We start from the raw sequence: 26,851 nt of genomic DNA on the forward strand, positions 1-26,851 counted from the left end.
CAATGAACGCTTCGGTTGGTCAGCGCGGATGGTCCACGACACTATGAATCGTCGCGGCGCAACATCAATCATCGACTTCGGGGCACTGTGGCCTAGTGCCACCAGCAAGGGGTCATTGAGGAACACCTGCCCCATCCCTCGGCCCCCGGAGTGATAGCGGTGGCAAGTTTTTGGCGAGTGATAAACGACCCGAGCGGCATCTGTGAGAAATTGACACTAAACTTCAGCACTCGCCGCCGGTGTCCGGCTAGGCGCTACTTAAAGTGCCGAGCCGCGGAATGTGGCATGTGTTTGTTTCGCATAACGTTTCGACGGCAGGGATGTCTTTTGTTTCGTTAATGCACGTGCCATTTAGATGAAGGATCCCGTTTCGGGGCAGATGACCACCGCTGACGCTACTCCAGACGGCTCCGTCGAGGCTCTGTTCGTGGAAAACTCGCGAACGAAATGATCAAAGCGTTTGCGTAAGTTGCGAAACCAGCGTCGAATCCAATTCGGTTTTAACTTTACCAGTTAAGCACGCAATCAGCGGAGCTAATTAAATTTCCAAAAACTATGTTCACGGCCGTGTGGCGCAATCGAAAACAATCTCCAGCGCGGGACCAATTTTCGTGTTACTCGGTCACAAACTCAACATCTAAAGCCCCGGCAAATAGTCTGGCAGCTCTCGACCTCGCTTTGAACTCGTTACAGCCGCACATTTCGGCGCATTTACGACGTTCAGTCCGGCGTATCGATTACGAATCAAATGGCGCGTTCGACGCATGGCACGCCGCCAGCTCCCGGCTCCAGCATCCTTTCGCAGGACGATCAAATAACACCGCTTCGGGTGGTGGTTGGCCTCCGAGCACGTTTGCGGTTGAATTTTCCCGCTTCAGTAAACGCAGCACCAGGGCACCGTTCCTCGGTGATATTAGTGGCCTGCGATTCGGCTTATGGTGAGGTTCAACACACTCGAATGTCAATTAAGAAGTAGATTAACAACTGGTTCCTGGGAGCCCTGCCAGCACGGCACAGACCGTTTCTTGACGACACGCGCCAGGGAAGTTTGATGAAAATTCTACAGCCCGGTGTGCAATTATTGGCAATTACTTACACGACCGCCCAGCATGTACATCTTCCACCAATTGCGATGATAAGCATTAAGCGATAAGATCCGCCATTCATTTCTATTAGCTGAGCTACGAAAATAATTCCATCGCACAGATTAGAACGCTTCTTCCTATCTGTTGGCTTGAACACGTCAAAAATAATCAGACGTTGCGATGGAAGGTAAATAAAGGCTTTCTGTCCCGATCCCAGCGTCTATAAAAGGCTGCAGTGACGAGCGGCACGGCTAGTTTATTACCATCGCCGCTTAGAAGCAATGGTCTTCCTGGTTTAGGTGTTTGCAAAGCTTTCGTGTGGTGCGCTAAGGCTGTTTGATCAAGATGTTCGTCTACACGATCGCGTTGGTGGCGGTCGCCATATTCTGTGCACTAAAGTACATCTACTCGTACTGGGATCGCCATGGTATCGCCAGCATCAAACCACAGATCCCGTTCGGCAATCTACAGACGGTGGTGGAGAGGAAGGAGGCGTTCGGTGTCGCCGTCAACAATCTGTATCACCGTGCACAGGATCGTCTGGTCGGTGTGTATATGTTCTACCGGCCGGCCCTGCTGATCCGTGATCCGCACCTCGCGAAGAGGATCATGGTGAACGACTTCGCTTATTTCTACGACCGTGGAATTTACTGTAACGAACACCGAGAGCCGCTGTCGGCCCACCTGTTTGCGCTTCCCGGCCAGCAGTGGAAGAATATGCGCAGCAAGCTAACGCCAATCTTCACGTCCGGGCAGTTGCGTAACATGTTCCCAACGTTTCTGGATGTGGGAAAGAAGCTGGACGAGTGTCTGCGGCCGCTCGCCGGAAGCAAGAAGATCGTCGACGTGCGCGACATCTCGTCCCGGTACGTACTGGATGTGATTGCGTCCATATTTTTCGGGCTCGAGACCAACTGTCTCGGCAATCCCGACGACAAGTTCCGTGAGGCCCTGATCGAATTCAATTCGGGCACTTTCTTGCAAAACATCCGCACCGCGGGAATGGGCGTCTGTCCCGGTCTGTTGAAGTGGACCGGAATTAACGCTTTGCCCCCGATCATGTCCAAGTTCGTGATGGATGTGATCACGGAGCAGATCGCCTATCGGGAGATGAATCATACTTCGAGGAAGGATTTCATCCAGCTGCTCATTGATCTTCGGCGAGAGGAGGGCAAGAATTCGGAAGACTCTCTGACGATAGAGCAGTGTGCGGCCAACGTGTTTCTGTTCTACGTGGCCGGAGCGGACACTTCCACCGCCGCCATTTCCTACACACTCCACGAGCTGTCCTATCAACCGGAAGCGCTGGCAAAGGTGCAGCGCGAGATCGACGATCTGTTGGAGGCTAGTCTCGGTGCCATTACGTACGAGAACATCCAAGAAATGAAGTACCTGGATCTGTGCGTAAAGGAAACACTCCGCAAGTACCCCGGGCTACCGATACTGAATCGAGAGTGTACGATAGACTACCGAGTTCCCGACAGTGACATTGTGATTCGGAAAGGCACACAGGTACTTATACCGCTCCTATCCATCAGTATGGACGAGAAGTACTTCCCAGATCCGCAGCTGTACTCTCCAGAGCGGTTCGATGACGAGACAAAAAATTACGAACCCGATGCTTACTTCCCGTTCGGGGTGGGGCCGAAAAACTGCATCGGTAAGTTGTGGAACACGGGTTGCAAGTACACGACTCGAGCTGACCAAAACTTCTTTTCAACTTTTGCACAGGTCTCCGTCAAGGCGTTTTGCTGACGAAAATTGGGCTCATTCTGATGCTGTCAAAGTACAACTTCTACGCCACGATTCCGCAGACGTTCACTTACGAAGCTGCCACCTTCAACTACGTACCGAAAGGAGGCATTCCCATGCGGATCGAACTTCGTTAGCGTTAGCAAATAACAACGTCAGATTTTTGTGATAAATAATGAAATATTTCGCAATATTTCGGTCAAAGTGAAATGAACAGAAATGAAGGAATTTTTCGCAAGTAAAAAAGGACCAGAATTGCGTTTCGACTGTTTATTTACTTTCTATACGGCTTGACTACCTTTGCAGCACACGTGTCGCTATTGTACACATGCCCTAAAATGCTTCTAAAATTATAGTCTTTACCAGTTGCCTCATTAACTCACTGTACTCGCTACGCTCAGACTCTGGTTTCAAATGTCTTCTCACACGAATGTCGCAAATCATTTATCATCCCGTAACTAGCGAAGCACAGCGATACATACCCTATGCATTGAAAACAATACTGCCATCCACGAACACACCGCAGGAACAATCGTGAGCTATAAATGACCTTGCCCCTGGCTTGACTCAGTTCAGTCTATTTAGTATCGGAGACGGGTGCGCCTCTCCATCATCTTGAAGCTTTGCTTTCAAACAACTTGTTGTATGCAAAGTGACAGTTCAACAACATCCGGTGGGCCGGCCTTTTTGCTGTCCAATGCTGTGGAAGCTTATGCGCCTCTCTTCGCTGCCACCACAAGTGATTAAGTTCGTGCTGGAAATAATCACGCCACAGATCAAGCACCGGGAGAAGAATAAGCGCAATAGTGCAATAGTGCATACAACGTTGTACGCAATATTGCATTCAAGTTTTAGTAAGAAAATGTAGTATGCGATGTTGCATATAATATTGCATGCAAGTCACTGGTGCTACTTACCAGTCGCTCCTGCTCCCCTAGTCAAATTTTGGGTTTACGGGTCTCAGATTTTTTCAAAAATTGATCTTTTTTTGCGGATGTCCGTCGTCTGTTCCGCTATTTCTCCAAAACTGCTGAGCTAATCCCCATGAATTTTGCACAGCGTAGTTTTGTGACACCGGACAGTGAATACAGGACAGTTCGACCCTTCCACACCTCCGACCAGGAGGGCTCACATACAAACGTAACATAAAATTCAGTATAATTCGGGTTATTTTCGAATAAATTGAACCAAATTCTGCAGCTAGAAGTTTCTGGGAAGGAAAAATGGCCTGATGAATGGTTGAAACACTTCTCCCCACTTCACAAACGAAATCTCCCATACAAAATCTAGGTACATTTCAGCAAACTCGGATAGTTTTCAAGCAATTTGAGCCTGATCATTGAGAAACGAGACTGATATGAGGCGGTGCGACGCACCCCTAGTTAAAATATTTCGTATTATTTCCGCCGATATAAATGAAACAAAAGAGAAACTTATTCCCAAACAAAAGGACAAGAGCTTCATTTCGTTTGTTAATTTTTTTTTCTTTCGACTGGACGGTACGTGCGACGCTGTCGTAGACTTTACCAGTTAGCACGTTAACTCACTCTACCAGCCACGCTACCTTCCAGACTCGGCCTCTGATCCGAAATAGCTTCCTACACTAATGTCCGAAATCAGCCATCGTTGCTTTGATAGCGAACATCACACCAATACGCACTCGCAGCATAAAAAACCAATGTTGCCATCCACGAACACACCGCAGGAATAATCGACAGCTATAAATGACCTTGCCCCTGGCTTGATTCAGTTCAGTTTATTTAGTGTCGGAGACGGTTGAGCTTCTCCATTACCGTGAGGTTTCGCTTTCAAACAACGCGTTGTGACAGTTCGAAATGTTCATCTACAGCCTCGCACTAGTAGCGGCCGTAATTTTTGTAGGCCTGAAGTACATCTACTCGTACTGGGACCGTCATGGAATCGCCAACATCAAGCCACATATCCCGTTCGGAAATCTAAAGACTGTGGCGGAGAAAAAGGAGTCGTTCGGCGTCGCCATCAACAATCTGTACCACCAGACGTCCGATCGGTTCGTGGGCATATACTTGTTCTTTCGCCCTTCCCTACTGATCCGTGATCCGTATCTCGCGAAGAAGATTATGGTGAACGATTTCCAACACTTCCACGATCGCGGCGTTTACTGCAATGAACACGGTGACCCGTTCTCGGCGAACCTTTTCGCGCTAACCGGTCAGCGGTGGAAGAGCTTGCGCAGCAAGCTAACGCCGACCTTCACGTCTGGGCAGCTGCGCACCATGATGCCAACCTTCATGGACGTAGGGCACTCGTTAGTTAACGAATTGGACAGGCTGACGGAGCAACCATCTGTGCAAGACATGCGAATGCTAGCGTCACGGTTTGTGATCGACGTGATTGCGTCCGTGTTTTTCGGGTTCGAGTCACACTGCATTCAGAACCCCAAAGATCCGTTCTTCGTAACACTAAACAGCCTCGTGCGCTCGGTCGGGTTCGTTAACAACATCCGTTCGGCCAGCATTTTCGTTTGTCCAATGCTGCTGAAACTCACGCGTATGTCTTCGCTGCCACCGCATGTGATCAAGTTCGTGCTGGAAATAATCTCGTCACAGATCGAGCACCGGGAGAAGAATAATATTACCCGCAAGGATTTCATACAGCTCTTGATCGACCTCCGGCGTGAGGCGGGCGACAGAACAGAGGAGTCACTCACCATCGAGCAGTGTGCCGCAAACGTGTTCTTGTTTTACGCGGCCGGATCGGAAACGACGAGCGCGACGATCAGCTTCACACTCCACGAGCTTAGCCATCAGCCCGAAGCCATGGCAAAGTTACGGAAAGAAGTAGACGATATGATGGCCCGGCATAAGGGTACGATTACGTACGAGAACATACAAGAAATGAAGTACCTGGATCTCTGCCTGAAGGAAACACTCCGCAAGTACCCGGGACTACCGATTTTGAATCGGAAGTGTACGAAAGACTACCGAATTCCCGACAGCGATGTTGTTATTCAGAAGGGAACGCAACTCATCATATCGCTGCTGTCGATCAGCAGGGACGAGAAGTACTTCCCAGATCCGGAGCTCTACTCACCGGAGCGATTCGAAACGAACAACTACGAACCCGATGCGTACTATCCGTTTGGTGCCGGACCGCGCATCTGTATCGGTATGCTTTAGCAGAAACGTTTGCCATCATTTCTGCTTGGTGTAAGTTAATGTTCCCTATTTTATTTCAGGCATCCGACAAGGCGCGTTAGTGGCCAAAATTGCACTCGTCCTGATGCTCTCGAGGTTCAATTTCATCGCCACTAAGCCGAAACAGATCGAATTCGAACCGGCTACCGTACCATTAGCCGCAAAAGGTGGCCTTCCCATGAGAATCGAACGGAGAAACTGAACGCGTCCTAACTGTAGGCTTCATTAATTTCATAAACTTATTTTACGAAACCAACCATAAGTGGGTTTAGCCAATTTTGGCAATGCAATCAGATAAATTAAATCTTCTCATTCAAGTTGTGTTCGTGAGTTCCACTGAGCTGAACCGCTGAAATCGCTTCCCTGCCTGTAAGCGTGATAGCAAGACGATGACTTTCGAAATTTTTCAAAACTTGCAACATCATCGATGCCGTTCGACCTCTCTTTCGTTGGTGAATGGACGCTTGTTTACTGCGTATGTGATTGTGATGTTGTGATTACGAACCGAAACAACGCCCACCAGGCTCAGTAAGAAGAGCTACAGCAAGTCCGATAGCGATAGCAGTAGAGCCCCTGTGGAGAGTTGTTATCACGAGCCTTAGCAGACAAACCGAACCAATGATTAGATACCGTGCCTAGGCGATAAATTTGCGCGCGCTGATAGAAGGCGTTCCCCGGAAACGATCACATGCTCCGATGTCGCTCGAATCGTCACTAATTTATATCACTACCACCGTGCACCGTTCACCGGAACTGGTTGTAATAAAATTACCTCCGCCGGCCCGCGGCCTACGATCCGGAGCGGGGTGAACCAACCTTCCTCACGACCGACGTCCCAGCATTATTCGCGCTTGGTTGGGATGGTATTAAAATTAATTTGCGACCTAACGAGCCGGCAAAGTATTGATCGGTGTCACCAGGCGCGAGCGGGCGCCCGGCACAAAGTGGCGCATTGCCGATCCGATATCATCTTTGACGTGCGTGCGAGCAAGGAAACCTTTTGCGCTGTTTCGCGCCATGCTGGGAGAAGAAGACGGGTCGAAACACCTACACGAAAGAAGCCCGGAACCGGAAGCAGGCGCCATAAAAAGTGTATTTATTTTACCATTACTCCTGCAACCCGCAGCCTAAGCGTACGGAACGGATAAGCGACGGGCCCGTGCTGGGACGAGATGGAATTTCCTGCCATCGATGACTCGCGCTGAAATGTGATCCGATCAATAATGCTTTTCGGTGGCGTTCGGATTAATGCCCATCGCTTTCTCGTTCTGTTTTTTTTTCTCTTCTGTTTAGGCTGAAAGGTTTTCCGTTCCATCCACACTCGGGCACGGACAACCGGGCGTCTCCATTACGAAGGGGCAAATGGAGTTCGCCGTTCGTCGCCCGGCCGACAGCTGGCTTGTTGTTACGCAATTTTTTGTCCGCAACCCCGGCACAAGAATCTCGAAAATGAGGTTTTCGTCATTTTATTTCCATCCGGTGAAGACAGAAAGCGAGACAGAGCGAGAGACAAAAAGTCCTGGCCGCCATACGCCAGTCAATCTCGAAGGCTCAGCTTCTTATAGGCAAATAAAGTATCCTTCGCTATCCGGTCGATGGTCCCCACAAATCATTCCGGCCGATCCGGGGACGGTGCGTGTATCGATCGGAAAGGAAAGTTTCATCACAACCTCCTCAGTGCTCCAAGGAGTCACTTATTCATTGCGCCTGATTCAGTCTGAGGTTCCGACGGCGGTGACACGCATTCCGGTGGCTGTGCGCTACAATTCCAATCTGCTCAGGCCGATGTCCGCCTCGATACGGTACGGGTAACGTTTTTTTTTGCGGGTTGCAGCCATTCTTCGTCCAATCTCAAGTCACAATTACGACTTCCAGCAGACACCGCGCGCCAACGCAATGAAGAAGTTGAACGGCGAGCGTGACCTTTTCTTCGTTACCGACCGGAAAGCGTGCCAGGAAGCTTGAGACCCATCAATTTGCCTATCGTTACGGTTGCTTCGCAATGGACTGTGACGCACGGTTATGGATTTCCACCCCCCCGGGCCGATCTTTTTCCCAGCCGTAGAACAACCTTCTTCCTGGATTCGAGCACCGTTCCGGTGAGCGCTTTGAGTTTTATTGCTTCTTAGAACCAATCGTCACCGGCGTTCGGGTGCCAGGATTCGGGACCAAATTAGAACTGATTGCCGCTCTTATGCTCAACACAATAGCGCTTCCTATTATGGCCCAGTTTTTGCCACTTTTCCACCCCATCTACGCTACGGCGCACTATTCCGGGGGCTTAACCAGTTTTTGTCGTTCGTCCCCCTACCTAATGGAATCCTAGTTCCCAGGACGAATCATTCCGTGAGGTGTTGCTACGCAAGGAAAAAACGTAACATCGTTAGCGGCACACTCATACACACTGTCCGGAAACACCGACTGGACAAACGGGTGACCATCAACAATGTCCAGCGATGACTGGCCGCTGGAAAGCGATATCCAATTATTCTGTGCCGTATCCATCATAATTAATCTTTTCCGGCCTTCGGCTTGCGCGCGTGACGAGCGTCTGGGGCTGGATGTGTGTTGGGAAAATCAAACAGTAAGAAAAACTTTCCCATCATCTCGGAACCACCTCGGACAGCCATCCGATCCCCGCCGAGATGGCTGCCAAGACACAAAACTCAAGCACTCGAGTGTAGAACATTGAACCTTTTGGCCGCAACATCTGCCAGGTCCGATGTTTTTTTCTGTTGTTTTGTTTGTGTACACCTCCCGGAAAATGGGGAAATTTTATCCATTTTATCCATCAAATGTGACAGCAATGTGCTTTTATCATCGCATGTTCGCAAACATGACATAATACGGTGTCATTTTGGTATTCGTTGCGAGTGTTTGACCCATTACACCGTTTTGTTGGTGTGTTATTTTAAGCGATCGTTGATCGACAGATTCCATCATATCATAATAAGCTATGTTTCTGAACATCACTACATCATTGTTATGTTTTTTTCCTCTATGATGCAGTTTAATGTTGCAGATACTAATTGAAAACTGTCTGGCAGATGTCCGGTCAAAAAGGCAGATAGTTTAATGAACGAGTTGATTAAAATTACCTAAAATATCCTACAGCGTTAGTGAACACCGATCCCTCGCAGTTTATGAAATTATTCCAAACAATCCGCTTCGTTAGATGATCTCCATGGCCAAAGAATGGACTATTACTGATGTTATCTATCTAAATCACAAATCAAAGCACACACTCACTCACTCTTCTATGCACGTATTTCGAAATCACAATCACTGCGCCAAGACGATTCTCTTCGTTGGCTAAGCCCCACCAATCGTCGGGATAATAGAACGCAAGCTGCAAAACAATAGGCCAAGAGATGGTTGTAAATCCCGTTCCGAGATGCCGTACGACGCTAATCACTTCACCGAATCGGGTACAAGAATTCCCACACGCGTACACGTACACGGCGTGCAATTAAGCGTTAATTGACGAAATTGCAAAGTATTTGCGGAGGTAAACTTACAACGGGCACCGACCTAAAGAGTGGCATTAAATTATGCTAAATAATACATGGGCTCAGTTGCTACGACTGCACGCGTAACACTTATGTACAATTTCACACGCACACCATCACACACACATACACACACGCACATTCTTGTAGGCACACGTACGGCACACGTACATCCAACAATAGGGGGGCACCAAACCAGGAGACACTCAAAACCCGAACACTCAATGCCCTGTCAGCCGCGAATGTCGCGCTGTACGTATAATAAGCCGTTTTATAATTGAATTCAAACTCCAGCCCACGGTTGAACGGTTCCGACCCGAACGGATACGTTATCGGATCGCAGCGCCGAGGCTTGTCATCGTCACTGTAATGGCACCGTCGGCACCGTTGAACTTAAAAAACGTCCCCTCACTGATCCGTCAATCGCGGAGAGCGTGTTCTGTGATGTGTGAACTCAGCTCAATCAAATTCCAGCACGTCGCCACTTCAAAGACGTCACCGACCAGGCGACCGTTACCGTTTTCACTTTCCACCGTCCGCCGGACACACTGACTCACTGGCCCACTGGCACACTGCTGGTGACGCGCCGCGGTCAACTGGAAGCTGGATCCCCACCGCGACTGGGCGCTCAACTCAACCGGACTCAATCCCCGAACCCAAAAGGCGACCGACTTTGGGGGGCGGTGTGTGCTTCGCACGCGTATCCTGCTGCACGACTGACGGCAGGGACGAGTCGCATCGGGCGCCAAAGCTATCTCGGTCGGCCCAAAAAACCCGAAAGGCGAAGCCCGATAGCCCAGTGGGGGCCACACGCGGATGCTGGGCCGATGGGACTGAAACCGGGGATCCGAAAGCACACACGGATCCGTGCTTCTGCGGTTGCCGGTTGAGCTTTCGCCTTCGGAGCTTCAAGCGGTTCGAGTAGCTCACGTGCAGCCAAAAGTGCTCGAAAGCGGTCGGTTGTCGCGAAGGGGAAACACGGGCCCGAACTTCCGCGCCAACGGTTGCCCATGGCAACGGCGTTCCTCTGCGGATCGGCTCAACAAGCGAAGCGGAGAAAACGCCTGAATGTAGGCAACGGGCGGTAACAATGTGCGCTGAAACTGGTTAATAACTTAAAACACACCGTTGCCGCATGGGCCCGTCGCTGCGTCGGGTGTGGGATTTACGATCGACCCGAGTCCCGGTCTGGTCCAGTTGGGGTTTGTTCCCTCAGAAAAACCACCCACGGTTGTGCTGTTGTTACCCGATTATCGGAGGCCCACCATCAGCAAACGGCGACTCGGCCCCAAGCAAATCTGGCTGCATACGGACGGAGCGCTGTGTGCCTGCATGTGTGACGGTGTTATTTTTATGAAATTATGCTAAAAGCCCACGGCGCTTGCTGCTGCTGCTTGTAGCCATGGCTCCCGGTGGGGGTGGTTCCAACAGGATGGGCGCTGCCGCCGCACACATACGCTGTGGGTGCGCGCACACAGACGCGCGGCCTTTGGGGGGTGCCAAAAATGGTGCCTGCCTTCATACGGTCGTCCCTCTGCGGTCGCCTTCCCTTGGCACCCGGCGCAACATAGTGTGGACGACCAATCAGTAACGCCAAGTTGCGCCGGTATCGATGCCATCATCTTCCCCGGCACATCTTCCGAGCGGACCGCCCGGCCCGTTCACCGCAAAATATGTAGATGTTTTTCTTTAATTTTCTCACCATGTTTTTGGCTGCGGATCGGATGGCGTATATTTTCTTCCCCCGTGTAGGTGGCAAAATCAAGGTTGCGGCCGACGCGGCTGCTCGGTGTTCCGAGAAATGGCGTTAGCGAGAGCAAACAAATGCCAAAAATTGAGCCTCGTGTTTTTTTTTCGGTGATAAATTTGATTTTTTCCTGTTCTACTCTCTTTCCGGGAATACGTTTCGTGCTGGAGTGTGGAGTTGGAGTCCTTTTTGCTAGAAAATATTCTCTTGAAAATTGAACCGACCGACGGTTGAGGTTTCAATCGATGCGATGTGAGAACCTTTAGATGATGCTACAATCGGTTGCGGATTGTGTTCGCGTTGCACTGTTCCCGGAATGGTCCATTACGCGCTAGCGCAACTGTTGCTTACTTCGCGTTCAGATCAGCTTTCAAGCCAAGCCAGCCTATATTGGACACGATAATCGAAAGCTTACCTTCGGCAGTATCAACCATTGCTTTTCAATCAATAACTGCCAATCTGTGTCCACAGTGGCGAACTAAACGAACGTGTTGCTTTCGTCATGCAGTCTACTGGAAACTAATCGAAATAGGGGAACTTGACACAATAATGTTTTTCTAGTTAACATATTTTAATGCACAATATATTTAAATACCGTTGAAGCAATTTCCCGGGAAACGAATTAACATTGAAATTTTGGCGAGTAAACACTTGTCAACGCAATGTGCTTAACCGAGCAGAACATTATTGTTTTCTTTCATCGGTTCCATTGTAAAGCGGTGCTCATTGCCATCCGTTTTTGTAACCTCAGCCGAAAATCACGGTCAAATTACTGTGACCTTGCCGTGTCATCATAACAACGAGTTGGACGATTGGACGATTTTTCCACAATATATAAAGCTCCAAAACATAGATTCCTGCACACTTCCCCACTGTTCGAACCGCGAGCCGTGTTAAATTGCATTCCTCGTGGAGCCCCCTTTTCGCTGCAAAGATGGTGAAGATATTCGTTGTTCTGTGCGCAGTCTGGGTTGGTCTGCTTCTTGTCAACATCGGGCAGCCGGTTGAGAGTCACCACCGGAACTGCACTGCGCTTAATTTGACTTCGGTAGGTGACTCGACGGATTGAAAGAGGAAGGATTAATTACTATTACACAATGTTTTATTTTTGTTCTTCACAGGCTCAGTGTGAAATGGCGAACGGTACCGAGCTTGGGCACGGCCATAGAAGACCGCCGGTCTCCACCAAGCTAGACGAAAGCGTCGAGCCCAGTCCTAAAAATGACAACCAATAACATGTTCGGCTTGCTTTCGATCCTACAACGTCCACCGACCAACAGATTGTTGAACGTTTCACTTTAGTTTTTCCACCTTCAACCACATGCCGCCTGCGAGAGACAAAATCACGGCTTTGGGGTCCAGCACCATCGGATAGACGGTTTTCGGTCCGGCAGAAAATCGGAACCGGATCAGCAGCGAAACCAGTCCGACTCGCGCCTGCATCAACCCGAACCGCAGCCCAACGCACATCCTGGGGCCCTCCCCGAATGGGGTCCACGCGAACGGATGGCGCTTCGCTTCCTGTGCCGGCGTGAACCGATCCGGATCGAAGCGTTCGGGGTCCGGGAAGTGCTGCGGATCGCGGTGGATTGCGTACACGGGCACCATGAGCGTTGTACCGGCTGCGATTACCGTCTTCGTCCCGGGCACCAAATAATCCTTCGTGGCCACCCGAAAATGAACCGATATTGGAGGGTATTTGCGTAGTGTTTCTAGAGCATTGCAGGAGATACCAAACCGACACCACAAACACATTAATAAATTGTTGGATAAACCATTGCTGCAACCAACCTTTCATCACACGCTCCAGGTAATCCATTTCCATCATTCCATCATACGTCATCTCTCCGTTGTGACGGTCGAGCACCTCTTGAACGTTGGCTCGGACTTTGTCCTGCAGCTCCTGATTCATCGCCAGCTCGTACAGCGTGAACGACAGCAAGGAGGACGATGTATCGAAACCGGCCAGGAAAAACAGGAACGCCTGCGCGGCGATCTCGTTGAACGATAGAGTTTCATCATCCGACTTGCTCTCCTTATCGCTGCGCATCCCGATCAGTATGTTCATAAAATCGTTGCGCTGAACGTTATTTTCCACTCGGTACTTGATAGTATCGCGCACCACTTTCATGAAGAACGTAGACACGTCGGGTTCAAATACCGGGATACCGATAGCCTTCGCTACGCTGGGTACCGAGTTTACGAGGAAGAGCTTCACGAGATTCTGCGAACGCTGGAAGATCTTTTTTCCCATCACACGAAACTCGGCGTCCGGATTGCGTAAGGTGTTGCAGTCGATACCGAACGCGCACATCCCGATCACGTCCGTGGTGAAGCGTGATAACAAATCGTTCAACTCGACCTCCACCTTCTGCTGAACCGAATCCTCCATAAAGTCCGTCAGCTGCTTTCCGGCCGCCACCATCGTCGGATACATCATCTTCATCTTGCCGGACGTGAACGTGGGGGAAATCTTGTTGCGCAGATTGCGCCACTTTTGCCCCTCCAAGTTGAAGAGGTGCGCCGAAATCGGATCATGTTTCTCGTTGTAGTAGTTTCCACGATCGTGAAAGTACTGGAAGTCCTTCACAAACACAGACTTCAACAGCTCCAGGTCCGTGATCAGAGCGATGGGCTTCAGGAACATGTAGAACCCACCGAACGGATGTTTGCCCTTCACTTCGTTGTAAATCTCCTGGAAGCGTACCGCCAGGTGAACCGTACGCCGCACGTTCCGTACGTTGCCGATGATAAACTCCGGCTGTGCCTGAGGAACTCCGCGGTCTGTCCAGTACTGGTAACGCTTAAGGATGAGCAAGTACGCGGCGACAGCAAGCGCGACCACTGTCGACACGATCGTGAGAGGATCCATTGGACTGTTCGCCCGTTTGTTACACCTTTTTAACTAGCTTTCTTCAAATCAGTTATGGAAAGTATGCTCGCTGATTTCACTACCGAACCGGCCACCATGCCAGACAGACGCTGCTACTGGAATGAATTGTCTCGCCTAAGGCGCTCATTTATCAACCATTTGACTCGGCCTGATATAGACGAAGATAAGAGACGAAGTAGCATTCCTTCTGTTATCGCCAGGGCGCATCCCAGTACTTTTACTTTTTTCTCATCATGCCCAGTTCAAACCGGTGAGTGTGTAAGTTTATAATCGAAAGTAAAAGTCATTCATCGAGCCATATATTTCCAGTCACTCATGGGGGTGTTTCTCCCACTTATCCTAGCTTAGTGAAAGGGATTACATGATTAGCACGAGACATCTTCAAGCGATTATCGAAAAGCCGCCAACTGAGATTAGAAAACGATAACTTCCAACGACTTACTGCTATCTTTTACGTGAATAATACGACGCTTGAACTGACGACAGGCATTACTTCAGCTTTTGTACCTTCAACCACATGCCACCCTCCGTGGATAGAATGAACGATTTAACATCGAATTTTAGCGGCACAGGCGTTTTGGAACCGCGCGAGAAGCGGAAACTGTTCAGCAGATAGGCCAATCCGATGCGCGCTTGCATCATGCCGAACCGCAGCCCAACGCAAATCCGGGGACCCTCGCCGAACGGGGTCCACGCGTATGGGTGGCGCTTTGCTTCCTCTTCCGGGCCGAAGCGCTCCGGATCGTAACGCTCCGGATCGGGAAAGTGTTCCGGATCCCGGTGGATCGCGTACACGGGAATCATGATGGAGGTACCGGCAGCGAGAACCGTTTTGGTTCCCGGCACCTGATACTCCTTAGAGGTGACACGGAAGTGAACCGGAACCGGCGGATACTTGCGGAGGGTCTCTGGAAAACGAAAATAAGTTAGATCCTTCGTCCTGGGAATGCCACAGGGCGTTTGCTAACCTTTCAAAATTTGGTCCAAATAGTGCATCTCCAGGACGGACTCGTAGCTTAGCTGCCCGTCATGACGCTTGAGCACGTCCTGAACGCACTGTCGGCCCTTCTCCTGTACCCCCTGCTGTAGGGCCAGTTCGTACAGCGTAAAGGTGAGCAGCGTTGAGGACGTCTCAAATCCTGCCAAGAAAAACACGAATGCTTGCGCTGCGATATCGTTGAACGACAGGGTCTCATCGTCCGACTTGCCCTCCTTATCGCTGCGCATCCCGATCAGCAAGTTCATAAAGTCGTTGCGCTGAACGTTGTTTTCCACGCGATATTTGATCGTATCGCGCACCACATTCAAAAAGAAAGCGGACACCTCCGGATGCGTGGTGCTCAATCCGATAGCCTTCGCCAGCTTGGGCATGGTGTTCATCATGAACGCCTTCACCTTGCCCCGCGGTCGCTGGAAGATCTTTCTTCCCATCACGCGAAATTCGGCATCCGGATTGCGCATGCTGTTGCACTCGATCCCGAACGCGCACATTCCGATCACGTCCGTCGTGAAGCGGGCCAACAGATCCTTCAGCTCCAGCTCGTCTTGCTTGTGCACCGTTTCTTCCATAAAGTCCCGAAACTGTTTCCCGGCCGCGTCGATCGTCCCGAACATCATCTTCATCTTGCCCGACGTGAAGGTGGGTGATAGTTTGGTGCGCAGATTCTTCCACTTTTGGCCCTCGATATTGAACAGATGGGCCGAGAGGGGATCATGTTTCTCGTTGTAGTACGTACCCCGATCGTGAAAGTACTGAAAGTCCTTCACAAACACACACTTCAGTAGCTCCAGGTCGGTGATGAGAGCGACGGGCTTGAAGAACAAATAGAAGCCCCCGAGCGGATGCTGGCCCTTCAGCTCGTGGTACATCTCCCTCAGCTTGTCGGCAATGTGTATCGTGCGGCTCATTTCCCGTGCGTTGCCGTAAATCAGTTCCGGTTTCGACTGCGGAACACCACGTTGCGTCCAGTACTGAAACCGGCGTTCGATGAGCAAGTACACCACGAGACAGAACATCACGACCGTGATCGCTATATCGAGCGGCTCCATGCTGGGGCCTGTCTGATTCACCACCGTTTAACGAGCGCCGAATTAAACCAACGGAAACTGAAGCAGCTCCCCACCAGTGACAATGATCTCCCAGGAAGCGCCGCGTGAACGCACTCCGTACGGTGCAACAGATAGCGCACGACTAACGGAGACCTCGCTTCGTGTTGGGTTGTTTTATTCTACATCCCGTGATTAACGTGACGCTCTCGTTGGAGCAGATGATCAGCGAGTTCTGTTATCTCGTGTATCACTCGGCCAAGCATTGTGGCTACAGATCCGTACGCTCCGTAACTCATCATGACGAGTCAGTTATGAGCCATCGTTGGTTCATAGGCCGGAGGCAAACAGAGAAGCACAGAAGTGGTGTTGGTTCACGGCACAATTAAAGTTCAAGAGACATTAGATAAGGTCAGTTCTTTATAGTTTTTTTCTAGCACTTTTACTCACAAAGGTTCACGCATTAAAAACAGGCAAGTATTGGTCAAAAACTACAGCTTACAAACTATCAGCCACCGGTGCATCTTTCTGGTCCGTTGCACGGCTGCAACAGACTGAAGTAGGGAACAGCAAACGATAAGTTGATCAACACGACGCACACACACACACCATCAACAAGCCGGTCACAATCGTCAAGATTGTGGACCGGGTGACTAACCGGCGGCGGATGCTCGTGAACTAGTGGATTGGTAAAAGCTTAAGGCTACGTCTTCCCGGCGTTCAGCAAGGTCGTCGAAATCGCCACGGTGGAGTATTTCACAGTTTGTCCACCTTCAGCCAGAGGCCACCCTTCGGTGCCAGGATGAAGCTCGAAATGGACAGCTCCATCGGGATGGTGGTTTTGGGGCTTGGCGCGAACCGGAATCCGTCCAGCAGGTAGGCCAGTCCGATGCGTGCCTGCATCATGCCGAACCGCAGCCCAACGCAAATCCGTGGACCCTCACCGAACGGAGTCCAGGCATATGGGTGACGCTTCGCCTCCTCCTCGGGACTGAACCGCTCCGGATCGTACGTTTCCGGCTGCGGGAACACTTCCGGATCGTGATGGATGGCGTGCACTGGCACCATCACGGCGGTGCCGGCTTCGAGGACCGACTTGGTACCGGGCACCTGGTAATCCTTCGACGCAATGCGGAAATGCACCGGAACGGGAGGATACTTGCGGAGGGTTTCTGTAAGTGAAGTAAGGCGTTAGTCGTCGTTGGCAATGTAGATGTTCCGCTTGCTGAAGCTTACCGTTCAGGATCTGGTCGAGGTACTTCATATCGACCACCGACTCGTACGTCATCTTGCCATCGTGCTTCTCGAGCGTCTCCCGTACACACTGTCGGCCTCGCTCCTGCACTTCCTGGTTTACCGCCAGCTCGTACAGGGTCCACGTGAGCAGCGTCGACGAAGTCTCGAAGCCGGCCAGGAAAAATACGAACGCCTGCGCCGCGATCTCGTTGAACGTCAGCGACTCATCGTCGGAGTTGGAGTCGTCCTTGCTCATCATCTTGATCAGTAAGTCCACAAAATCGTTCCGTTGGACATTGTTCTTCACCCGGTAGTCGATCGTTTCGCGTACGACACCCAAGAAAAAGTCCGAAACCTCAGGATGTGTCAGCTTCATGCGAAGGAGCTTCGCCAGCTTCGGCATACCGTTGATCAGCAGGGTCTTCATCTTTCCCGGTGGCCTCTCGAAGGTCTTGCGGCCCATTGCCCGAAACTTGGCGTCCGGGTCCTTCATGCTGTTGCACTCGATCCCGAACGCGCACATCCCGATCACGTCGGTCGTGAAGCGCGCCAGCAAGTCCTTCAGCTCAAACTCACTCTGCTTCTGGACCGTTTCCTCCATAAAGTCCTTAAACTGTTTGCCCGCGGTGACGATCGTCGGGAACATCATCTTCATCTTGCCGGAGGTAAAGGTGGGCGATAGCTTGTTGCGCAACGAGCGCCACTTTTGTCCCTCCAGATTAAACAGATGCGCCGACAGTGGATCGTCGCGCTCGTTGTAGAAGGTGCCCCGGTCGTGGAAGTACTGGAAGTCCTTCACAAACACACACTTCAGCAGCTCCAGGTCGGTGATCACGGCAACGGGCTTCACGAACTGGTACATGCCGGCAAACGGGTGCCGGCCCTTAAAATCGTCGTAGATCCGCTTCATGGGCACCGTAATGTGCTCCTTGGTGCCGACCTTGCCAAAGTTTCCGAACAACAGGCTACCGTCCGGCCCAGGCACACCGCGGTCCTTCCAGTACGACCGCTTCCGGTCGAGATAGTAGTAAACACCGGCGGCTAGCACCGCCACCAGGACCACGAAGTCCACAAACGAAAACATTTTGCTCTCGGACACTAGCACACCGATTCCGATCGATCTGTGGCGCTGCGTCTCACTGTAGTGCTCTCCTGCAAAACCGGTCGCTTTATATCATGTAGTCGAAAAAAAGGCCCGCTCCACCGCTCATTAGCGACCCCTTGCGCTTTAGCACCCGTCCCCCGCCCTGCGGCTGTGTCATCATGAGTCGACAGGTTTTGGGCAAATTCGGCAAGATTGCTTTCGGCGGGAGGGCGTACGCGTGTAAACAACAGACACGAGTCACCATCAGCATGGTCAGCCACGATGTTTGCACGCCAAGCCGTCCGAGGTAGGTGTGACCCGTTATACGATGCGACGGAGCGAGATAAGATAAAGCGTCCAACAGAAGCCAGCCAGGGAGAATGAGAGACAGACGTTCATTAATCATACTGGAGGAGCATCGATGGCTGGCGGTGACGGCGAAGCTGGGGATCGATCAGACCTGTCGCGGTTGCAAAAACCTACCGGTGGTAGTTGTTCCCTTTTTTTTGGTTCCCCCTGGAAACAAATACCAACACACCCTTGAGTTATGTCTAGAGTACGTGCTGCTGTTTAATGTTTGCCCATGTCTATTTATAGGGTGATCCGACAAGTGTTTTGATTTTAAACTAGCGATTACTTGACTTTTGAAACGTCAAACTTCAGTCTGGAAATTGTAAACATTTGCATACGCTTGGAGAAATTAGGGAAATATTAGAAACTAATTTTTAAAGTGGTGAGTACTCAACTGAAACTGAATGAAATTCGAAAAAACGTTGACAGAATCAAGCTGCCAAAAAATCAATTTCCGAATGCATTGGTGAAGTGAGTTCGGGACACTGTAACGTTCCTGGATAAACCATCCCGTATTCGTACTCGTCGGTTCGCAAATTGGGGAAAAGCTCAGCTCATTTCCTCTTCAGTGGTTATGTTGATAAGCAGAATTGTCGTATTTGGGACTCGGAAAACCCACACGTCGAACGATCCACACGAAGTTGATGCTGAAAACTTGGACGATATTTTGGTTCAACAGCCACAATCGATATTTTGCGCTCCATTTTCCGAATCAAAACACACGATGGATCACCCTATATTAATTGTGTGCAAAAAATTGGTTTACTACTACAGCCTCAAGAGCATCCGCGGCGAAACGGTAGCGTTGCGTGTTTTATGATCTCAGCGATGATCATAGTGGCGGACAGCGCCCTGCGCAAGCGCGCTGCTGACACATTAAGGTCTGCGCAGCAGTGGAACGCGCGGTTCATCATTGCCGCGGTCGAATCACAGCATCAACAGCCCGGCTAGCTCAGTCGGTAGAGCATGAGACTCTTAATCTCAGGGTCGTGGGTTCGAGCCCCACGTTGGGCGCGCACTCTTTTTGTTGTGCTATGCTTTAGTTCCTCTATGACTGTCTGTCGATGCTCTGTCGGTGTTGGAACTCTCACGTGCTTTTCGGGTTATGATTCATAGCACTGCAGTTTGCTGGCGACCCCCCAAATTCGGGGGACAATCTTATCGGATAGCAGGGCGCTTGTCAAGTTTGGCTCTATCGAATTGGCATATCCGCCAAAAAGTGTTGAAACACGACAAGCTACTCTACGACGACGATTCGTCGATAAAAAAGTGCCCCTTCACGATGAGCAAGAGTAACGCGCTCTTTGCATCATCACCGACGGGTGGCTGGGCGATTTCGGTTGTTATAGGCGCTCCGATAATCACGGGCCATCGTATACACCTCCAACGACAGGATAAGATAGCATCATTCTCTCTCGCTCTGTCCGTTGGATGCTTCTGCTGGTCCTATTGTTGTTGTGCGGAATATTTAAATATCACCGAACCATCGAGGTGGGCAAAAGAACTGAGAAACGCAGGTGAGCGAGCGATTCGTCAGTTTGGTGGAAACGTCCTCACGATGTGGGTCACATTGTTGGTGTTGGCGCTGCTTGCGGCCACCTACTGGGTCCGGCAGCGTCTGTCCTACTGGAAACGGCGTGGAGTACCCTTCGTAGAGCCATCGTTCCCGCAGGGGAATCTACGTGGCATCGGCAAGAAGTATCACATCTGCCAAGTGCTCCAGAACTGCTACAAACAGCTGAAAGGATCGGGAAACCCGTTCGGTGGCTTCTACTTCTTCATCAACCCGTCGGTACTCATGCTGGATTTGGATCTGGTGAAGACCGTGCTGGTAAAGGACTTCGCATACTTCCACGATCGCAACGTGTACCACAATGACCGCGATGATCCTCTCGCGGGCCATCTATTCGCCATGGAGGGTGCCAAGTGGCGTAATCTACGCGCCAAGCTAACGCCGACATTCACCTCCGGGAAGATGAAGATGATGTTCGCTACGGTGACGGCCGTTGCGGACCAGTTCACGCATTGTCTAACGGAGGCAATTGCTGGCAATCCGGAGATCGAAATGAAGGATCTGCTGGCGCGGTTCACGACCGACGTGATCGGTACGGTTGCGTTCGGACTCGAGTGCAATAGCTTGAAAGATCCGCAGGCCAAGTTCCGCGTCATGGGGCGCAAAGTGTTCCAGCCGTCTACGTATCGTGTGATGAAGACTTTCTTAGCCAACCAGTTCCAGGACCTGGCGAAGCTGCTGCGCGTAACGCAAACGCCACCGGACCTATCCGAGTTCACAACGATGTCCTTCTGTCTGTACGAATTGGCGTTACACCAGGAACTGCAGGATCGAGCACGCCAGGAAGTAACCACCGTTCTGAAGAATCATGGCAATTCCATCACCTACGAGGCAGTGCACGAGATGAAGTACATTGAGATGTGCATTAACGGTCTGTATGAGCAATATGAAGTCGCTTAGGAAAGTTGTTCTCACTGCAACGACTCATTTGCAGAATCACTGCGAAAGTATCCACCGGCGACCACTTTGACCAGGAAGGTTACCAAGGACTACCGAGTTCCGTTCGAGTGCAGTTCTCCGGTGCTGACCAAGGGCCTGAACGTGCTGGTTCCGGTGTACGCCATTCACCATGATTCTGAGTACTATCCCGAACCGGAGCGCTTCGATCCGGAGCGGTTTTCGTCGGAAGAATGTGCCAAACGCCATCCGTTCGCTTTTCTGCCTTTCGGTGAAGGACCGCGCATTTGCATCGGTATGCGCTTCGGGATGATGCAGGCCAGGATTGGATTGGTGTACCTGTTGAAGCACTTCCGCTTTTCGCTAGTTTCGCACAAGATGCGTGTGCCGCTGAAGATCAACCCGTCCAGCCTCATCCTGTCCATCGAAGGTGGACTGTGGCTGAATGTCGAAAAGTTGTGATCAGTGCCGCAAACATTTCGCTTCCGAAGTAACGACAGTAGCAGAGCACGAAGAGAACGTAGTTTCGTGCTTACCCTATCAAAACTTGCACAATAGTTGATGGTCACCTGAGAAACCATGTGACAAAATTTGGTCCTTGCAGGACGAGGGGAAGGGGGGGTCCCCATACAACCCCAATCCTTAAAATACGTCCTAAGGCAATATGGGTATCGTTTCTTAGGTTTTGGTGGTCTGTAAATCGATTGGTTTCCCTTAAAAGCCTTTTCCTTCCTTCTTCCACCTATCACCACCCCTCATTCCATCCATCTTGAAGTAGTGTGATGTTGGGGGGAACTGCGTAGTTTGCGTTTAATTATTGAAGAAGGTGAGAAAGAGAGGGAGAGAGAGATAGAGAGGGAAAGAGAGGGAAAGAGAGAGCGGGAGAGAGAGCGGGAGAGAAAGAAAGAGCGAAAGAAAGAGAGAGAGAGGAGGGAGAGAGAGAAAGAGCGACGGACTGCTTCAGCCTTCTAGATTTCAATTAGGATCATATAATAAAAAAAGTACATTTCACACTTCCCGTGAGAGGAGGCTCGCATACAAACATAACATACAATTCAGCATAATTCGGGTTGATTTCGAACAAATCGAACCAAATTCCAGGGAGAAATCGAACCGAAGAAAAATCGAAAATCGAAAAATCCGATCGAAGAAATCGAGAATCGAACCAGGTGGGAGTTCTTAGGAAGGGGAAATGTTCTGGTGAATGTTTGAAACCTCTCGCCACTTTACAAAGGATGGCTCCCATACAAAATTTTGGTAAGTTTTAAGCAAAACTCGAAAAGTGTTCAAACAATTTGAGTCAAATTTGACTGGTGCGAGTTTTGCCATGTATCCAACGGGAAGCGGGAAGGAAAGCCAATCGGATACATCACCGGGAAGCCCTACCATTTGAAACAGAGTAACGGGAGGCGGAAAGGGAAACTGAACAAATACGTCACCGGGAAGCCCGACCGTCTGAAAAGTAGAAGTAACGGGAAATGCAAAGGGAAGCTGATCGGACAGTCGGACACCACGAAGTACTTTGAAACGTCGAATAATCGAGAAATGAGGATGAAATGAGGCGTGGCAACGCGCGCCGGGATCAGCTAGTTACTAATAATAATTTGAATGAATAAAAACCCGCCATTGTTGCGTGTCAAACATATACTGTATATCAAGGGTAATAAATTCCAATATAGGATCTGTTTCGGACTCTAGAGCCTACAATTTGGTCACCTTCAACCACATACCGTCTTTCGGGTACAGGATGAAACTGCTTATCAGAAACTCCATCGGTATGGTAGTCTTGGCACTGGGCTGAAACCGGAACTCATTCAACAGGAGCGCTAGCCCAACTCGGCCTTGCATCATACCAAACCGCAAACCAATGCACATCCTTGGTCCCTCGCCGAAGGGGGTCCACGCAAAGGGATGCCGTTCGGCTACAGCTTCCGCGCTAAACCGGTCCGGATCGAAGCGGTTCGGGTCGGGAAAGTAATCCGGATCGTGCTGAATATGGTACGATGGCACCAGTAGAGGTGTGCCGGCTTCCAAAACCATGTCCGTCCCGGGCACTCGGTAGTCCTTGGAGGCAATTCGGAAATTGCCCGGAATCGGAGGGTACTTCCGCAAGGATTCTACAACGAAAAGATTCTTGGTCAGCAAGGTGCCATACGCTAGAGCCCACAACTTACCGTTCAAGATTTGGTCTAAGTAATGCATCTCCATCACCGCATCGTACGTCATCTGACCGCCATGGCGCTCCAAAGCTTCCTTAACGCACCGGCGGGCCCGATCCTGAATGTCCTGATCGAGCGCCAACTCGTACAAAGCCCACGTTATCATCGTGGCGGATGTTTCGAATCCGGCGGCAAAAAACAGAAACGCTTGTGCGGCTACCTCGTTGAATGTGAGCGTATCATCACCGCTGGCGTCCGGGCGTGCCTCATCCAGCATTCCAATCAGTAGCTGCATGAAATCGTTGCGTTTGATGTTATGCTTCAACCGCGTGTCGATCGTCTCGCGGACCACTCTCAGGAAGTACTCAGACACGTCCCTTTGCAGAAAGCGAACGCCGAGCTTGCGGGATAACTTCGGCATGACCAAGATCATGAATCCTGTCAGCCCGGATGGGGCTTTCTCGTTTATCTTGCGTCCCATCACCCGGAACTCGGCCTCGGGGTCCTTCAGGCAGTTGCAGTCAATTCCGAACGCACACGTCCCAATCACGTCCGTCGTGAAGCGGGCCACTAGATCCAACAGGTTCAGAAGCTGAAGACTTGAAACGGTTTTTGTTGATGGTGAGTGGCATATTTAAAACAAATCTATTCAACATATTTTGTGATAGTTTATTGAAGAGGATGTTCCGGAAAGACATATTTGGCTACTTATAGCGTGTGCCATTGTCCCCGTTGATAGAGACTCGGTGGTTGTCATTGCCGGATAAGAAGAATCTAAGAAGGGTAGCAACATTTATAGATTTAGTACTATTATCACAGTAATAAACTTATTATTCACATTTTTATCAGTTTAAAAATACGCTTAAATCATCTAAAAGACGTGCCTTACTGCAATTAGGTGAGACGCTATCCGTATCAGTGCATGTTTATCCTATCGCACTGATAACCCATATGGAACCCTAATGGATTATAACGGTTGTTTCTCAGTCAATGATAAAGTGATACGCACGTAACTGAAGCAATCGATGTTTAGTTAAAGCTTAGTGCACAGATTAAACGGTAACTTATCATGGTTAAAATATATTTATATTTTATCATTGTGACAATGTTTTGTTACGTTTCTACCATCTTATCATGCTGCTGTAAAATGTAACTTGGTTACTGAAGCAATTGTCCTTTGAGGATACCAGCTACGATTGCGAAATGCGCTCAACTTCTAACCACACTTCTCCGGCCGGTCCGTGAATCAAGTTGATCGGATCAATTTTCAATGGCTGATTCGCTTCGCTGGCCGGAACACCAAAGCGATAGTGCTGCAAAAGCATCGCCAATCCGAGCCGCGTTTGCAACAGTCCGAAACGCATTCCGATACAAATCCGGGGTCCTTCTCCGAACGGAAGATAGCTGAAGCTAGGTTTCGATTCGAATCGTTCAGGGCGGAAAGCGAACGGTTCCGGGAAATGATCGGAATCATGCTGGAAGGCCAGATTCGGGACGATCACTCCAACGCCCGTCGGTAGCAGCTTCCCATTCGGTAAACGGTACGGTTGGGTTGTGATGCGATGCAACGTCGCAACCGGCGGATAGAGACGGAGCGTTTCTAAAAAGGAAAGAAAATGATTCACAGATCGTGGGAAGTGTTCCCGTGACGGGCCCTTTCCTACCGTTGATAATCCATTCGACGTACTCCATCTCCATGATGGCGTCATACGACAGTTGGCCGTTGTGCTTGGAGAGCACTTCGCGAACGCACTGACGGCCCTTCGCTTGTGCCTCGGGATGGTTGGCCAACAAGTGCAGGGCGCAGGTCATCGTCGTGGCGGACGTTTCGAATCCGGCAAAGAAAAACACAAACGCCTGAGCCGCAATCTCCTCAAACGTGAGTCCCTCATCAGCCTCGGTGATCCCGTTTGACTCCTTTTTCATCATATCGATCAGCAGCTGCATGAAGTCGTTTCTCCGAATGCCGTTTACCTCCCGATAGAGGATTGTGTCCCGTACGACGGTGAAGAAAAAATCCGACACATCTTTATCGTTGAACCGCACCCCAAGTGCTCTGGCTGGCCGGCGGAACATCATGGCAAAGAACACTTTCAGTGCCTTCAGCTTCGGTAGATTTATCATCCGTTTGCCCATCACCCGGAACTGGGAGTTTGGGTCTTCCAGGCTGTTGCACTCGATGCCGAAAGCGCACGATCCGATTACGTCCGTCATGAAGCGAGCCAACAGTTCTTTCATATCCAATCGGGCCGTACCGGTGCACCGATCGGCCAGATACTGATCAAGCCGCGTTCCAACGTCGACAATAGTGTGAAACATCGCTTTTAGCTTTCCGGAGGTAAACGTCGGCGTAAGTTTCGCCCGCAACTGACGCCATCGGGTACCCTCCATGAAGAACAGGTTGGCGGACAGTGGGTCATCGCGCTCGTTGCTGTACACTCCTCGGTCCACGAAGCAGTTAAAATCCTTCACCAACACGGTGCGAGCAAACTCCGGCGACAACACTAGCAGCACAGGATCACGGAAAAAGTAGATACCAACGTAATCGCCGTGATGTTTCAGTTCACGGTACAACCGATCGATGATGTACGCGAAGTGGATGGTGGGCTTCAGGGTGTCCCCGACGTTCCCCACTGGAAACGATGGTACCGGATAGGGCACCTCCAGCTTGGCCCAAAAACGATACCGCTGAAGGAAGTGCTCGTAGATCCATAGGAAACCCAGGCTGACGGTCAACGCAAGCAGGAACAGCCACATCTTGAAGAATCGCACCGGAGCGCACTGAAACGAGCTGGGCGATGGCACATTGAATATTATCACAAATTCCACATTTTGCTTATCTCGATCGATTGTTGGATTGTGAACGGGACACCGATTTAAAAAGGTCTCTGATTGCAGCAACTTCCCGGCATTTGGGAATCGCTTTGTTTTGTTTACTTCGGGCTTGGTCAATTGACGTTGGTTCCGATAGGGACACCTGAAAGTGATGTGTAGAACTAAAGTGTACGTTCACATGCAGATGGCGCTGCTAATGTGTGAAGTTTTCAAATAAACCGACCGATAAAAAATCATTACTTCCTGTGAAGTATTTCCCGTTTGGGAAAAGAAAATCTTGTGGATGACCATAATTTACCCAAAAGTGGTTTCGAAAGTCACAGAAAAATATGAAATATGAAATATGAAAATATGAATATGGACAGGGTTTTTCACCTCCAAAGGATGTTTGTTCATGTCGGCTTTTTTGATTCCCTTAATCCCCGAGACTTGTGTAGCCGTAATCGTTTGCCGGACCCATTTCGTATCAGGTTCCAGTGCACGCAAGGGGACCTGTAAACGCTCCACT

General features: G+C 50.3%; 5 protein-coding genes and 1 non-coding gene across 6 annotated transcripts; 2 read left to right on the forward strand and 4 right to left on the reverse strand.

The window, feature by feature from the left end:
- The first annotated feature begins 1,370 nt into the window (after positions 1–1,370).
- LOC128271191 (uncharacterized) lies at positions 1,371–21,811 on the forward strand. The gene is made up of 7 exons (XM_053008633.1): positions 1,371–2,745; positions 2,817–2,969; positions 3,578–3,651; positions 4,667–5,984; positions 6,055–6,204; positions 20,535–21,323; positions 21,387–21,811. The coding sequence occupies exons 1-7, from the start codon at positions 1,431–1,433 to the stop codon at positions 21,809–21,811; spliced, it is 4,224 nt and encodes a 1,407-aa protein (XP_052864593.1). The 5' UTR covers positions 1,371–1,430.
- LOC128274844 (probable cytochrome P450 6a23) lies at positions 12,563–14,141 on the reverse strand. Its single transcript, XM_053013171.1, has 2 exons — positions 13,061–14,141; positions 12,563–12,981 (listed from the first exon to the last, which is right to left on the reverse strand). The coding sequence occupies exons 1-2, from the start codon at positions 14,139–14,141 to the stop codon at positions 12,563–12,565; spliced, it is 1,500 nt and encodes a 499-aa protein (XP_052869131.1).
- On the reverse strand, positions 14,652–16,211 carry LOC128274843 (probable cytochrome P450 6a23). The gene is made up of 2 exons (XM_053013170.1): positions 15,131–16,211; positions 14,652–15,070 (listed from the first exon to the last, which is right to left on the reverse strand). The coding sequence occupies exons 1-2, from the start codon at positions 16,209–16,211 to the stop codon at positions 14,652–14,654; spliced, it is 1,500 nt and encodes a 499-aa protein (XP_052869130.1).
- LOC128274845 (probable cytochrome P450 6a20) lies at positions 16,965–18,528 on the reverse strand. The gene is made up of 2 exons (XM_053013172.1): positions 17,445–18,528; positions 16,965–17,380 (listed from the first exon to the last, which is right to left on the reverse strand). Exons 1-2 carry the CDS (start codon positions 18,526–18,528, stop codon positions 16,965–16,967), a joined length of 1,500 nt encoding a protein of 499 aa, XP_052869132.1.
- On the forward strand, positions 19,821–19,893 carry Trnak-cuu (transfer RNA lysine (anticodon CUU)). The gene has a single exon. It is a non-coding gene; the product is annotated as a tRNA-Lys (tRNA).
- Positions 21,812–23,031: 1,220 nt separating the features above from the next.
- LOC128271192 (probable cytochrome P450 6a23) lies at positions 23,032–26,367 on the reverse strand. The gene is made up of 4 exons (XM_053008634.1): positions 25,173–26,367; positions 24,703–25,108; positions 23,524–24,107; positions 23,032–23,466 (listed from the first exon to the last, which is right to left on the reverse strand). The coding sequence occupies exons 1-4, from the start codon at positions 26,263–26,265 to the stop codon at positions 23,051–23,053; spliced, it is 2,499 nt and encodes an 832-aa protein (XP_052864594.1). The 5' UTR covers positions 26,266–26,367; the 3' UTR covers positions 23,032–23,050.
- Positions 26,368–26,851: the final 484 nt, after the last annotated feature.

This window comes from Anopheles cruzii, chromosome 3 (genome assembly GCF_943734635.1).
Source record: "Anopheles cruzii chromosome 3, idAnoCruzAS_RS32_06, whole genome shotgun sequence".
In the NCBI taxonomy this organism is placed as follows: domain Eukaryota; kingdom Metazoa; phylum Arthropoda; class Insecta; order Diptera; family Culicidae; genus Anopheles; species Anopheles cruzii.